The 13315-nt window shown below is 40.5% G+C and overlaps 3 protein-coding genes across 3 annotated transcripts; 2 read left to right on the top strand and 1 right to left on the bottom strand.

The window, feature by feature from the left end:
* Positions 1-59: 59 nt before the first annotated feature.
* LOC130685413 (transferrin-like) lies at positions 60-4457 on the bottom strand. Its single transcript, XM_059494544.1, is given in 17 exon segments — positions 60-236; positions 312-464; positions 571-701; positions 791-922; positions 979-1077; positions 1080-1166; positions 1239-1396; positions 1460-1700; positions 1764-1939; positions 2014-2159; positions 2240-2397; positions 2471-2615; positions 2684-2723; positions 2802-2895; positions 2967-3106; positions 3537-3639; positions 4319-4457. Coding segments are annotated over 17 exon segments (2187 nt in total). The 5' UTR covers positions 4326-4457.
* A 1146-nt stretch (positions 4458-5603) lies between these two features.
* Positions 5604-9951, top strand: LOC130685412 (ionotropic receptor 25a-like). Its single transcript, XM_057508709.2, has 18 exons — positions 5604-5783; positions 5853-6005; positions 6067-6226; positions 6292-6434; positions 6489-6709; positions 6782-6960; positions 7023-7137; positions 7202-7429; positions 7500-7691; positions 7775-7974; positions 8036-8180; positions 8247-8497; positions 8565-8679; positions 8747-8834; positions 8909-9169; positions 9236-9393; positions 9487-9602; positions 9724-9951. Exons 1-18 carry the CDS (start codon positions 5711-5713, stop codon positions 9755-9757), a joined length of 2832 nt encoding a protein of 943 aa, XP_057364692.1. The 5' UTR covers positions 5604-5710; the 3' UTR covers positions 9758-9951.
* A 464-nt stretch (positions 9952-10415) lies between these two features.
* On the top strand, positions 10416-10724 carry LOC132087844 (uncharacterized). Its single transcript, XM_059494597.1, has one exon. The coding sequence runs from the start codon at positions 10440-10442 to the stop codon at positions 10704-10706; it is 267 nt and encodes an 88-aa protein (XP_059350580.1). The 5' UTR covers positions 10416-10439; the 3' UTR covers positions 10707-10724.
* The last annotated feature ends 2591 nt before the right edge of the window (positions 10725-13315 follow it).

Here is a 13315-nt window from a genome sequence, read left to right as displayed (position 1 = left end):
AAAGAATAGAGCAATCCCCAGGCGGATCAAGAGATGTGAAAATTTTCGATGAATAATAATCAGCGATAATAGATGGACACGATGCAAGTGAAGACTGTCATAACAACGCCGGTGGCAACAGCGTGATGAAGCTTTCCAGAACCACAGGTGGTCTGTTCCATCATTCGTACAAAATCGTGACCAAGCCCTTGTATGTAATCCACCGGTCCCAGATCGCCAAGCCTCTCTGCGAAATCCTGCATAATATTAAGGTAATTGAGGTTTTATTTAAATCACCATGTATATCGTGTATCAAGAAGATAAAGAATTACAGTAAAAAGGAGGTTGGGGACGCCCTCGTAAGGCCCGAAAAGACGGAAGATGACTTGGCCTCCAAACGACGGGCTAAACAGGTCAGAAAGTCTCAACATGACAGCCCGGATGTCCTGACTCCGTTCGGCAGATTTCCAACCATCCGTCATTACCTTTATAAAAAAAAAAAAAGGGGAACAACAAAAAGTAGTATATTTATCTAATGAAAAAGAAAGCGGAATTCCGCCCATCTGAGCACGCGCGCACGAAAAAACTCACTTTGGGCGCGGGCACTTTGCCCAAATTGCAGGTCTGGTATTCCTGTACGGGTCGAACACCTCCGTCGCGACACAACAGCCGGAAGTTGTTGGAACTCAAGCCCACCGCCCAGGCTTCCAGGTTGTTTCCATCTGTTGGTTTCAATTGAATCGTTGCGAAAAACAGTATAAAAAAGATGGGTGCGAACAGAATACGACATGACATTAAACCCAACTCTCACCAGTGTTTTCAAAAGGCGTGGTGTGTCGGACAAATGCCACATCTCCTCCGCCCTCCACCAAGCAATGGAATGCTCCTCGGAATCCGGCAAAAAGTTCTTCGGTCGGCTCGGCAGAACACCGACCAGCTCCACCTAAAAACAAATGTTGCAGTTTACATTACGCGGTTTACACATAAATGAATGATTACCCAAGGCTTGGTTGCCAACGCACATGCTACATAGCGATAACGGATTATCTCTGAAAATGTCGTTCACAAAGTCCTTGGCACCGGGGACACAAGATTGCTGAAAAATTGGCTGACTGCCCGACCAAATCGACATCGCTGTGGATAGATGAGTTGGCGTTGTGAGAGCGCAAAGACGGGAATATTCCAGCCTTTTATTTAATTTTTTTTTTAGAATAATAAAAGTAAAAATATACATAATTTCTTAATGACTTTCATGGTACCGGCAGTCCGGCCGAATCCTGTATGACATGATCGTTTATCCCGCAAGTCTTCCAGTCGATTAATTCCAGAATTGGATTTGACCACCGCTACAGCATAAGAAGCCGATTCCTGTGTGTTGGGGTAAATCTCTGTCACGACTGGCTTCAAGTTGTACGACCTAAATTCAACACGATAAAATAATAAGCCTTTAGAAGTATAATCGCAAAAGGTTCAATCACACCTGCCAGCTCGGAAAGCATCATTACTGTCAAAGGTTCTCATATCGGCTTCTCCTCGTCGTATACGATCCATGCAATCCATCGTCGTCGATCCACGGACACATGTAATCTCCGGCAAAACACGCCTTGAGAGAGCGGCCATTCTCAAATCTTGGCACTTGCGTTGCTCTTTTTCCGAAACTACGCAAAAACGGAGTATCCGTCCTCGGCATCCACGTCCTTCAATCGATAGCGTAAAATTACCTGCGAAAAATAATTCAATATTCTATTATCAATATTATCGTTATTATTTCGAAGATGACGAACTTCTGGCCAGATATTCGGCTGCTGTGAAAACCGTCAATTCATCCATGGGTACGGCAACAGCGTCGGGTTCGAAACCCAGCACCCGCGTGAGCCAGTCAGCTGATCGTACGTTGCCAGCCGTACGGGCCAATTCCACCGCCCGACCAATACGCTGTTGCATATCCCTCATTATTGCTCTAAAAAAAAATCAAACCGTCGATCCCGTTTCATGACACATAAAATCCGCTATATTCATAATGATTTAACCTACACTGCAGTGACTTTCCGGGTCATATAGGCATTCCACGGTTTCGCCGACCAGACACAAGGAAAAGGCGACGTTAATGGCCGACGGCCACCTTCTGGACACAGGAAACTAAAGTTGACGATTTCACTGCTCGGAGTGACTGTATCCATCTAAAGTGATACATCGAATTAGTTATTATTTTTTCTTTAATCGTCAGTCGCATTTCAAAGAGGAAATACTAAAGACTTACGCCGAACACGCGCCTAACGGTAGTATAACTAGTCCAAGCTACTTGACCCAGTCCTTGTGTGACACACCGGAGTGTTCCTTCGAATCCGGAATATTCATCGCCGTCCGAGCATCGATAGGGATCGTTGCAAGCCGAACATAAATTGGGATATTTCCGTTCTACCATTTCAAGGTTATTAGTAGGGAAAAAAAATCCTGCTTATCTAGGTAAATGAAGAAATCTGTCACTCACTGAATAATTGGTCCGTATTGTCATCTGGTGACCACTTTCCGGGCACGCAAGCGCGTGAAAAAAAATCTGACACGGCAGCCAATTCGTGCTCTATGACCGGATTTACCCCAGTGCAATCCGGTTTGATCAATCTTTCCGTCATCAACTAGCGGAGTCGAGAATAAACAAGTTTAATCAAACGGAAAATAAGACTGAATTCATTCATGTACTAACTCTGGGTATTGGCATGTGCCAACCTGCTGTTCTCCCGTAACTTGGCCCAGTTACAAAAAAAAAAAAAAAAAAATCAGTTAATCAGATGAAAGAAGACTTGATATGACGAAGGAATTACCCAGTGTGGCAAGAGACTTTTCCACGTAGATCAGCAGGATAATTGATGTTGGCGTCGTTGCGAACTACAGCGACGCTCAAAAACCGAAACACATCTATTGCGTAGTTAAAATCTCTACATCACTTTACAATTTTAATGAGCAGCATTGCTATGGGGGATGAATACCTAACTGAGTGATGGCATTGCGCATTTCAAGAAAGATGGCCAACGAGTCGTCCATGAATTTCGCCGCAATATACATGTCTTCTGGCTCGAACGGTGCAAAATCCGCTAGTCCGTTCTGTATCAGTTTCAGGCATTCCAATCTAAGAAAGCGTAAAAAGTTGGTCAATGACGTGGCAGAATGATACATCAAACATTTGCAATACACACATCGAGGTCAAGGAGATAACTAAAGATCAGTGAACGTTTTTTTTCCTGAATTGGGCAAGCCTTTGTTTTGTCTTAGTTTCACAACTTTTTACCTTACAGCCGTTGGGGGAAGTACGTTACAGTTTTTCATATTTCCTCTAATTCAATCCCATAGTTTTAACTTGCTTTTGGCGTATAAGTTCCCAATAACAAATGTTTATGGAGCTATTGTAAACTAAGGACGATGCAGTCACTGGTCCATAGTAATATCCAACAGGAACGTGTCATGTTTAATTATTCGACGGCAGCAGAAGAATGTCACATTGTCATTGCGCAATTTCTGATAGGAAAGGCGAATAGCTAAATAAAAAATAGAATCGATACCTGTCTCTAGCTCGGACGCACTCAAATTCCAAAGTTAGGGCGTTCGTGTCGGCTACCATATTCAAGCAGGAGGCCAAGGCTTCGTCCACCACGCAAATGCGATCTGTTGTTCCAGAACATGCGAAACATCGGAGAATAAATAATTAATGAAATCGGATCGGCGACACTAATTAACAGTAATTTTTTAATCTTGACATTATGAAAAGCTTCTTCCTCCACTTACAAGTTTGGGCACATTGCAAGCAAATTAATAGCGAGAGAGAGAAAAACAGCCGAGATCTCCGGACCAGCATCGTGTGAGTCTACTTTGCACGTAAAACGGCGGAAATAAATGAGCAGTTCCAAGACAAAGTTGGGTCTCCTATATAAGCGATTCAGGCGGAAAAAAGCAAACGACAGCTACTGATTTGCATAAATAAAGGCTTTTCGCTCAGACCGGAAACGAGTACAGCTAGTTGAAAACAGTCCCTCTGTTTACTACTGTAAATTTAATAAGAAGCAACTATTAGGGGACGAGGTATGTTTGTTAACTAAAAATCTAGATCCCAAAAACGATCACAATATTTGAAATGAGAAGCATATTTAGAAGAATCGAATTCGTCATTTTCAACTTTTCTATATAGATTTTGCGCTGGTAAAATGATTAGAATAGTTAAATTACGCAATAAATGATAAAAACTCTAGGGCAAGTATTGTGGGGGGAAAAACCTTCAGGGCCGCGTCAACGAATGATGAAGAAAACGAGGAAAAAAAAACGAGACACAAACAAAAAATAGACATACCGATCATGGCCGAAGCGGCTAGTGGTTTCCCTATACCGATATATCATTCGAGAACTCAATGGTTCAACAACAACATTTCAGAGCAGAAAAGTTTGCTCCAAGCAGCTAGAATTTCACTTTTGGCCTTCCTCAATAATATCCAGATCAAACTAGATAGAAGAGTTGATGATTATGAAAACAACCGTTGCGGAATGCACGTTCCTTTGGCCTAAAAAATAAAAGTAAGTCAAACAGTTGAATATCAGCCACCGTCAGTTACAAATTTTAAAAAAAGAATACAAAATATAAATTCGAAGCTATTGATGAAACATGCCATTGTTTTTCGCACTGCTGCAGCATTGACATCTTCTTTTGATAATGTTAAAAAACCTTTAACGAGATGAGGAAGCGCCATTATGTGCACGCTACACAAATGGATTCATCATGCGATCCAAAAGAATTCGAGGTTCGACAAATGCTTGTTCATTGTCAATCGATTCATCCTAGCGATTGTTTGATAGACTCGAATCTTCCCCTGCTGCCTACTAAAATATTGAAGTCGCCCATGAAAGGGAAGGTCTCGAAGGGACGAAACCTAGTTTCCTCTTGTGAGAATCGGGTCAGGTGCAGTCAATCGAACGTCCTTGTGAAGCTATTCAAACAGACTCGATGGTTGCCGAGGGAGATGTGATTATTTATGAAGAGTGTGCCAGAAACAGACTCCTGTATTCAGTTTCGACGTTTTCCCGGCTTTCGATGCCTCGCTGTATATTTCAATGCTATCTCCTTTTGCACGGGCCATCGTTTGAATCTTTTGCAATAATCTCGGAGGTCGCCTAGCAACGGAAGCAATCGGCAAGCACAGCACATTTGTTCCTTAAATACAAAGATATACAGATTATATTAGGAAATCAGTTGCATAAAACTTCACGCTAATATTTTGAACTTTTCTTTTTGCGATTTTATGGAACTGTAAAGAGATCCCAAAAAAACCCTTCAGATGAACCCAAACGAAAAATTTAAAATGGTAGAAATGAATAATTATTCATTGTATATACGTTAATGAATTTTAAAGTGCTACTCCAAAACAAACATAAAAAAAAACGAATAAAAATTATTGACCGGAAAATAACAGCCGTCAGTTATTTGCGCAAAGTTTGTTGTAGCTTTACGCGATTGTGACGTCACCGGTGTCTTGGAAACCAGCTTTAAATAATAATTGCTGAAAGGAAGGTAGATCGGCCAGAGGCGGAACAATACATCCATGACAACTTGCAGGAATATTTCGAAGAACGTGGGTCTTACCTACTGCGATCGAACGCGGACACGGCAGTAATTCGGAGGATCGAGGACATCCCACATCATTTCCGGACGTGTCACAAGAGGGGAAAACAACCGTGAAAGCAAAAAGCGATGTGTTCGCTGAGATTGTTCCTTGTGCTGGGATTGGTTTTCGTCGTTCATTCTATTGATCCCATCCGTGTTCGTAAGTAACGTGTTAAACGATGGATAAATTAACATAGCTATTTCCACTCGTTCTTTTTTCTCTTTTAAGTGTTGGTTTATGAAACCAATAATGGGGATGCCGATCGCGCCTTTACAGCCGTCCAGAGTTACCTCGAACGAACCAAAGTTCCAGGACTTAGCATTGGAAATGTTACTCGTGTGGTTCTTGATTCTACCCAAAAGTACCTGACAGTTGACGATGGTAAAATAACAGGCAATTTTCTTGAATATTTTCAGATGTAATAATGAAATTTCCAACGCAGTTTGTAGCCTCTATGATAAATCGGTTGACGCGGGCATTCCTCCTCATCTGGTGCTGGATTTCACATGGGCTGGAATCTCCTCGGAAGTCATGAAGGCTCTGACACGTAACCTGGGTTTGCCCACAATTAGCGGTTCCTACGGGGGTGTTGGAGATATAAAGTTTGAATTAATTAATAGCGTTTGTTAATAAGCGATGGTCTAATAATTATTACTGATGATTGTAGGCAGTGGAGTAACATTGACAGTAATCAGACAAAATACCTAGTACAGGTTATGCCCCCAAGCGATATCATACCGCAATTAATAGCGCTAGTTTCCTCCATGCAAAACATGACAAACGCAGCCATCCTCTACGACGATAGTTTCGGTATGTTAGATAAAACGCTTTCACATCTTGTGACTAAACTTTTGTACCTCGTAGATGTGACAAACAAGTACAAGTCGTTACTGAAGAACCGCCCTATTCGCCACATGTTCTCCAGGATCGAGACCAACATCAATACTCAAATAAGACGGCTTGAAGACATGGATATCGTGAATTTTTTCGTACTAGGAAAAAACGATCGTATCAATCAGGTTCTGATGGCAGCGGCACAAGAAAATTATTTTGGTAAAAAATATTCTTGGTGTGCCTTGACCAAGGTATTGTCTACATGGTCTAAATATTATTGCTGGTAGGCATAACTAAAATTAGGTTATTCTTTTCTTTCAAAGGATGGTTCTTCAGAGCCATTTGTCAGGACAGAAAATGGTTCCATTTTGTTTGCCACACCAACGATTAACCCAGATGTGGCAAATGGGATTTTGTACAGGACTTCTGGCCTCAATACGGGTTACAGTGTTGATACTGGTTTCTATTTTGATGTGACTCTAAAAGCTCTTACCGCCGTCAAGTGAGTTTGATAAAGTGTGTTGGTCTATACAAATTCAGATATTTTTGAAGTGCCATTTACAGGAACATGATTGAGGCTAATACGTGGCCAACTGACATGATTTATCCAAAATGTAGCAGCTCAAATATAGCTGCTACTGTGAGGAAAAATCTGGATCTACAAAAAGCTTTCACTGACGTAAGTATAGTTCACGGAATATTACATTACATCTAACAAAATAAAGAAACACGTGGATGATCAGGCTAATGTAGGAACGACATTTGCCAAGTTAATTTTAAATGGAAACGGTAAATCTTACCCACAAGTGGAAATGACGGTGAACCAAATGAATTTCAAAAATAGCCGGCTTGAGTCAAAAAATGCACTAGGAATATGGAAAGCTGGAATGCCCGGTGAAATTGCTTTTGCTGCTGGACAATCCCTCCGTCCTTTCCAAGTAGTCAGTGTATTCAAAATCGCCGTGGTGGTGGTAAGTAAACATGGCGTCTTACATCTAATACAAATATCGGGCGCTAGATGGTGTTTTTCATCTGTTCTAGCAAGCGCCATTTATCATGAAACGGAAAGGAAATGGGACCGTGGAATTCTACGGTTATTGCGTCGATCTCATCAAAGATATCCAAGCAATAATGGGTTTTGAATACGAGTTGTATGAAGTACCTGACGGTAAATACGGCAACATGGATAGCAAAATGAATTGGAACGGCATGATCAAAGAATTGATGGAGAAGGTGTGCATAGAAACGATCCACAAGCGATCAAATCCCAAAAAGAAAAGAAATGCATAATCAAATTTCATGTTTACAAACGAAAGAGAGCTGATATAGGATTAGGAGCTTTGGCTGTGATGGCTGAGCGTGAAAATGTTATCGATTTCACGGTGCCTTACTACGATCTGGTGGGCATAAGCATTTTGATGGCCAAGCCACAAGTCTCAACATCCTTGTTTAAATTTCTCACTGTGCTCGAAAACGACGTCTGGGGATGCATTTTAGCAGCTTACTTTTTTACTAGGTAATTTCCTCTTTATCCCAAACACAAGCCATCCTCTAAACTGCTACTAAATGTTTTGCAGTATCTTGTTATGGATTTTCGATCGTTGGTCTCCCTATTCGTATCAAAACAATAAGGAAAAGTACGCAGACGATCCTGAGGAAGAGAAACGAGAATTTTCACTTAAAGAATCTCTTTGGTTTTGTATGACATCATTGACACCTCAGGTGAGTGATTTATAGACTTGCAAGTCAAATTTCACACGTTTCTCATTATCGAAAACAAATCGGCAGGGTGGTGGAGAATCCCCCAAGCATCTTTCCGGTCGATTGATTGCCGCTACTTGGTGGTTGTTTGGTTTCATCATTATCGCTTCGTACACTGCTAACTTGGCTGCCTTTTTGACCGTTTCCCGTCTCGACTCGCCCGTCAACTCACTGGACGACTTGGCCACTCAGTACAAAGTGCAATACGCTCCCCAGAACGGCACCGATGTGTCTACCTACTTTGAACGCATGGCCTACATCGAAAAGCGATTCTACGAGTATGATTGATGATTACTTTTAAAGAAGAAATTCATTATTTACTGTTTTAATACTCTAATCAAAAAGGATTTGGAAGGACATGAGCTTGAACGATTCCATGTCGGAAGTTGAACGATCCAAGTTGGCCGTCTGGGACTACCCAGTCAGCGACAAGTACACTAAAATCTGGCAATCCATGCAGGTAATGAAAATTCCCTTTTTTTTATTTTCAAAATACGAGTTTTAATTGACGATTGTTCAACAAACAGGATGCTGGATTGCCACAAACATTTGAAGAGGCATTAACTCGTGTCCGTGCCTCAAACGCTGAAAATAACGACGGCTTTGCCTTCCTCGGTACGTGGACATGAAAGTTTGTTCTCTTATTTTTTATAAATATAATTCTTTTTTTTTTTGGCTTGTTTGTGTAGGTGATGCGACGGATATTCGTTACCAAGTATTGGTCAACTGCGATTTGCAGATGGTCGGTGAAGAATTCTCACGCAAACCGTACGCTGTGGCCGTCCAGGAGGGCTCGCCTTTGCGCGATCTCCTCAACGACGCCATCCTGCGCTTGCTCAACCAGCGACGTCTGGAGACTCTCAAGGAGCGCTGGTGGACCGATAATCCCGAGAAGAAGGAATGCGGTGACACTAACGATCAATCCGACGGCATTTCCATTCAAAACATTGGTTTGTTTAATGTCTTCATCCCTTTAAAAAAAAGAAACGAACTTTGATTTAATAATTTCATTCTAGGTGGTGTCTTTATCGTCATTTTCGTTGGTATCTTTTTGGCCTGCGTCACACTGGCTGTCGAGTATTGCTATTTCAAAGTGAAACGCAATCCCAATGACGATCAAGTTATTTCGACACCTGAAAGTAGAACCAACGCTACTAATAATCGCAATAAAATGGTACGTTCACTTAAAACAATCGATTAATAAAAGTCCTAGAACAAAAGTTTATTGATTTTTAAATAATGTTTTTTTTTTTTTTATAAAAAAAAGGATGATGCCTACACGAAGAATTCCCAGAAGCCTTACATCCTGGATGACAAGTCAAGAGATCCGTATGGGGCAGACTACGGCTATAATTTCGGAGCCAAGAGAGAATTGGAGCTCGAGTACGTGTTTCTTTATGCATTTTCAAACTTTTTCTTTTCGAGAATCACAAAAAAAAAAATATGAAATATGAGCACAACTTTTATAATATTTATGACAATATTGTTTTTGCCATGAATCCAGGGGAGATGGACCTCGCCCACGCAAAGCCTGGTAAATTGGCAGGGAGTCAATGGCCGGACACTTTTAAAAATTACGCGTGAATGCTACAATCGATCTACAAAGAAAACGACTTGTTTTATTTATTTTATTTATTAAATTCAATTTATGCACACAAGTATAGTCCTAGTCTATATGATAATATCGTTGGTAATATAATATTGAATTGTTTAGACAATTTTTCATAAAATATGCGCACAGTTGCATCGTGGAATGATGTAGGTTTCGCAGAACTATTGTATTACGCACAGCAAATAGATGACGAATATAAAAATTTGGAAAAAATGTTATGACCTTCTCATAATAAAAAGCTAATGGCACTGATATGAAAAAACAAACATTTTTTAATCCTCAATGACAATGAACATGGCTCTTTTTATTTCATCAACATGTTTTTTTGTGTTTTTTAAACAAATTTTACTATTGCTGGCCTTTGACGAGGTCGATTTGCATCCCTATATAACTGGCCAAGAAATGTACTCAACAATCATCCAGTCTTCTGCCTCTTCCAGCAGCAGTCCTCCCATCAAGAACTCTCAGCTCATTCCAAAACGTCAGTTTGAAAAATGACATTCAAAGCTTTCATCGTAAGTTCTTTATCTTTACAATTTTTCATTTTGCTATGATTCAATTACATTCTATTATTCAAGATGTTGGCCGTCTTGTGCGCTGTAGCCTTCATGGCTGATGCTCGTCCGTCTAATGGAGGTTACGGTTATCCACCACGTACAGTATCTCTACCAGTTTTGCCACCAGGATCACTTGGACCCATCGCACCATTGGGTGCCAGATCTTCACCTTTGCTGGACGATCCATCCGACTTGGCTAGTCTCGACGATATGGATCCTCTCGAAATGGCTCTTAATCCATTAGGCACTTTGGACAAAGTTCTTGGCGGAGGTGGCGGAGGCGGTGGCGGCTACAAGAAGACCCTCATCCTCGGTTGATTTATTTTATTTTATTTTTTTTTTCAATTCATTTGCTGCTGGTCTGGCATTGAAAAATTTTCAAATAAAAATTCTTAAATCGATTACCTTCTTCAAGATTCTTGACATCACACACGGGCCTAAAAAGAAACATGGGTTCATAAATAAATAACAAGCGTTCGGTGGAGGGGAGATGGACATGATAACAAAAAAAATATATATATCCAGGATGAAAGGTTTTTTTCGTGGCCAGAATCGTGGCGTCGAATTCAGTGTATAAAAACTTACCATATTCGGGATGACGTGTGTGGGGTCGATCGGCCCCGGCTGTGGCGGCGTCGTCGGGAAATGTGAGAAGTCCCTTTGAGAGGATTAGCGGATAGCGTTGCAGATTCCCTCTCTCTCTCTCTCTCTCCCTCAGTTATGTATTCTCTGTGTTACCCCGACTATAGAGAGACTCAACATATTCACTTTGATCCAGTCAACTTGGATTTACACAAAGGAATGAACATCATCTAAAAATACATTTTTTTTTTGTTTTGTTCCTGTGGTCTGATCATTTCAAATTGCAATAGCATTCCCTCGCATAATTTCGAGATCGGGTCGTGATTTCACGGTTGAATTTTTCATTTTCTTTTTCTCTTTATTATCTGAATCTTATCATTAATTCAATGCGGCATTGGCCCAAGAGACCCAATTAATTTCTTGATTGCTCGCCTGCATCCCCCCGCCCTTTTTTCTTAAAACACAACGAAGCTTCCTTTTGACTATAAATAAATTCTGCTTCCGGAATAAATGATGGCAACTATGCTAATATCTTTATGTTCTGCGCACACAAGATGACTTCTTCTTACGTAGCACCCCATAGACTCGGGATAAACACATTTCATGATGTATGTAACTTTATATAGGTATACAGATGGCCAGGATCATCGTGTCATGTCACATAAAATTGCATCACAATCGGATCAAATGGGCGCGACCCGTTCGTCATTCCCCCCCTATCTCTATTACCGGCTCTTCGAATTATATCCCGAAAATCCAGTTGAAAATATGGAAGGGGGAGAGAACTTAAATTTTTTTTTTTTTATTATAGCACAAGTATTTTATGTTCTACATTGAAATCAGCTCTTGGTACTACTTGAAAAGAAGATTTTTACAATGTTTTTTTTTTTTTGTGAATAGGAGAGGGAAATATGTTGCAGAACTTTTCATGACGAAGGGAGGAGGGATGGCTATATGTATTTCGTATTTAAAAACGAAAGGGTAGCTAAATGGGGGGTTGAAAATAGAGGTGTAAAATGAAAAGTATATAACCACGCCCCATATGTGTCATCCCGACTGAGGCCATCCATCCATCAGGCCGTGGACGCCATATCTTTTCTACTTCCTTTTTTAAAAATTTCCCCTCTTGCGACTCTCCACCGTACATCGCTCACGAGGTTGAAAAAAAAAGAAAATAATAAGACCGAGAAAGTCAGTCATTAGCATTTTCTTTCTCATATCCCAGTTGCACAGAATATCTACGTTCGCCGGATCCACGTTATGCAATTTGACACCATTATTTTGCCTTTTTACGTTCATCCATCTTCATAGACATTTATAAGGCTTCCGGTAAATTTGACATTGTTTGAAAACTTTGAATGTAGTCGGTACGTTTTTACATTAGTTATTACGAAACGTCTGCCTACACGCAAAATAATCAAGTTCATATTGAACTCTGTTATGCATACGTTTGCGACGTTACGTGTTTTAATGATGCCGATGCAACGGTCAAACGCATATCCGTGAGGTATAAAAGGGAAACATATAAGTTTGTCTTCAAAAAGAAAAAATTCTTACTGTTAAGAAAAGATTCGTTCATTTTTGAAAACATACACCGGCAGACATACACTGCAGTGCTAGTGTACTGTATAACTCCCGGAGGAGGTGAATGGATCGCCGGAAGAGGGAAAAAAAAAGGAGAATGTTTTTATTTGCCCCCCTCTTCATCTCTTTTATTTTTTGCTATCTCTTCGAAATACAGGAAAGAAAGAAGAGGAAATCCATCGGGATCACAAAAAAGTTTTCGTTTCCGCTGCAAGTCTTTGCTATTTTTATTTATTTATCGAGATAATAGATGCTTATCTTCCTATTAGTGTTATATAATAGAACAGTGGATCACGTTGTCGCGACGTTTTTAAATATTTAAAATATAGATCCCCTCCCCCAGTTGTGAAGGGAAGGAACTCTGATGTAATATCCCTTTGTTTGTTTCATGGAAATCGGAAACGACTCGACGTATAGCCTCAAGCCAAATGCAAAATATCAATACATTTTAATTCCCTCCGATTCGTACAGGTCATAGACGGGGATTGCTCCGTGCAATCAGAATTTATTTTTAGCTTTAAAAAAAAATGAACAAGAAAATATAAAATTATTTTTTTTTTTAGTAAGCGAGGTTTGTGTATGTCACAGACACAAGGCGAGAAAGCAATAGTTTTTCTCTACTAGGTTTTTGCTGATGGTGTGCTAGTCTCCGGAGAGCCATGCCGGAGCAACTCGGGGGGTTCTATGCAATTATCGCCTGGGCAAATAAAGTTACTCTTTTTTTTTTCTCTATCTCACTTATAACTCGCCGCCCCAACTGT

The sequence above is a fragment of the Daphnia carinata genome, chromosome 3 (assembly GCF_022539665.2).
Source record: "Daphnia carinata strain CSIRO-1 chromosome 3, CSIRO_AGI_Dcar_HiC_V3, whole genome shotgun sequence".
Lineage (NCBI taxonomy): Eukaryota > Metazoa > Arthropoda > Branchiopoda > Diplostraca > Daphniidae > Daphnia > Daphnia carinata.
The sequence above is the reverse complement of the archived record's forward strand: the minus strand, read 5'-3'. Positions and strand labels throughout refer to the sequence as shown.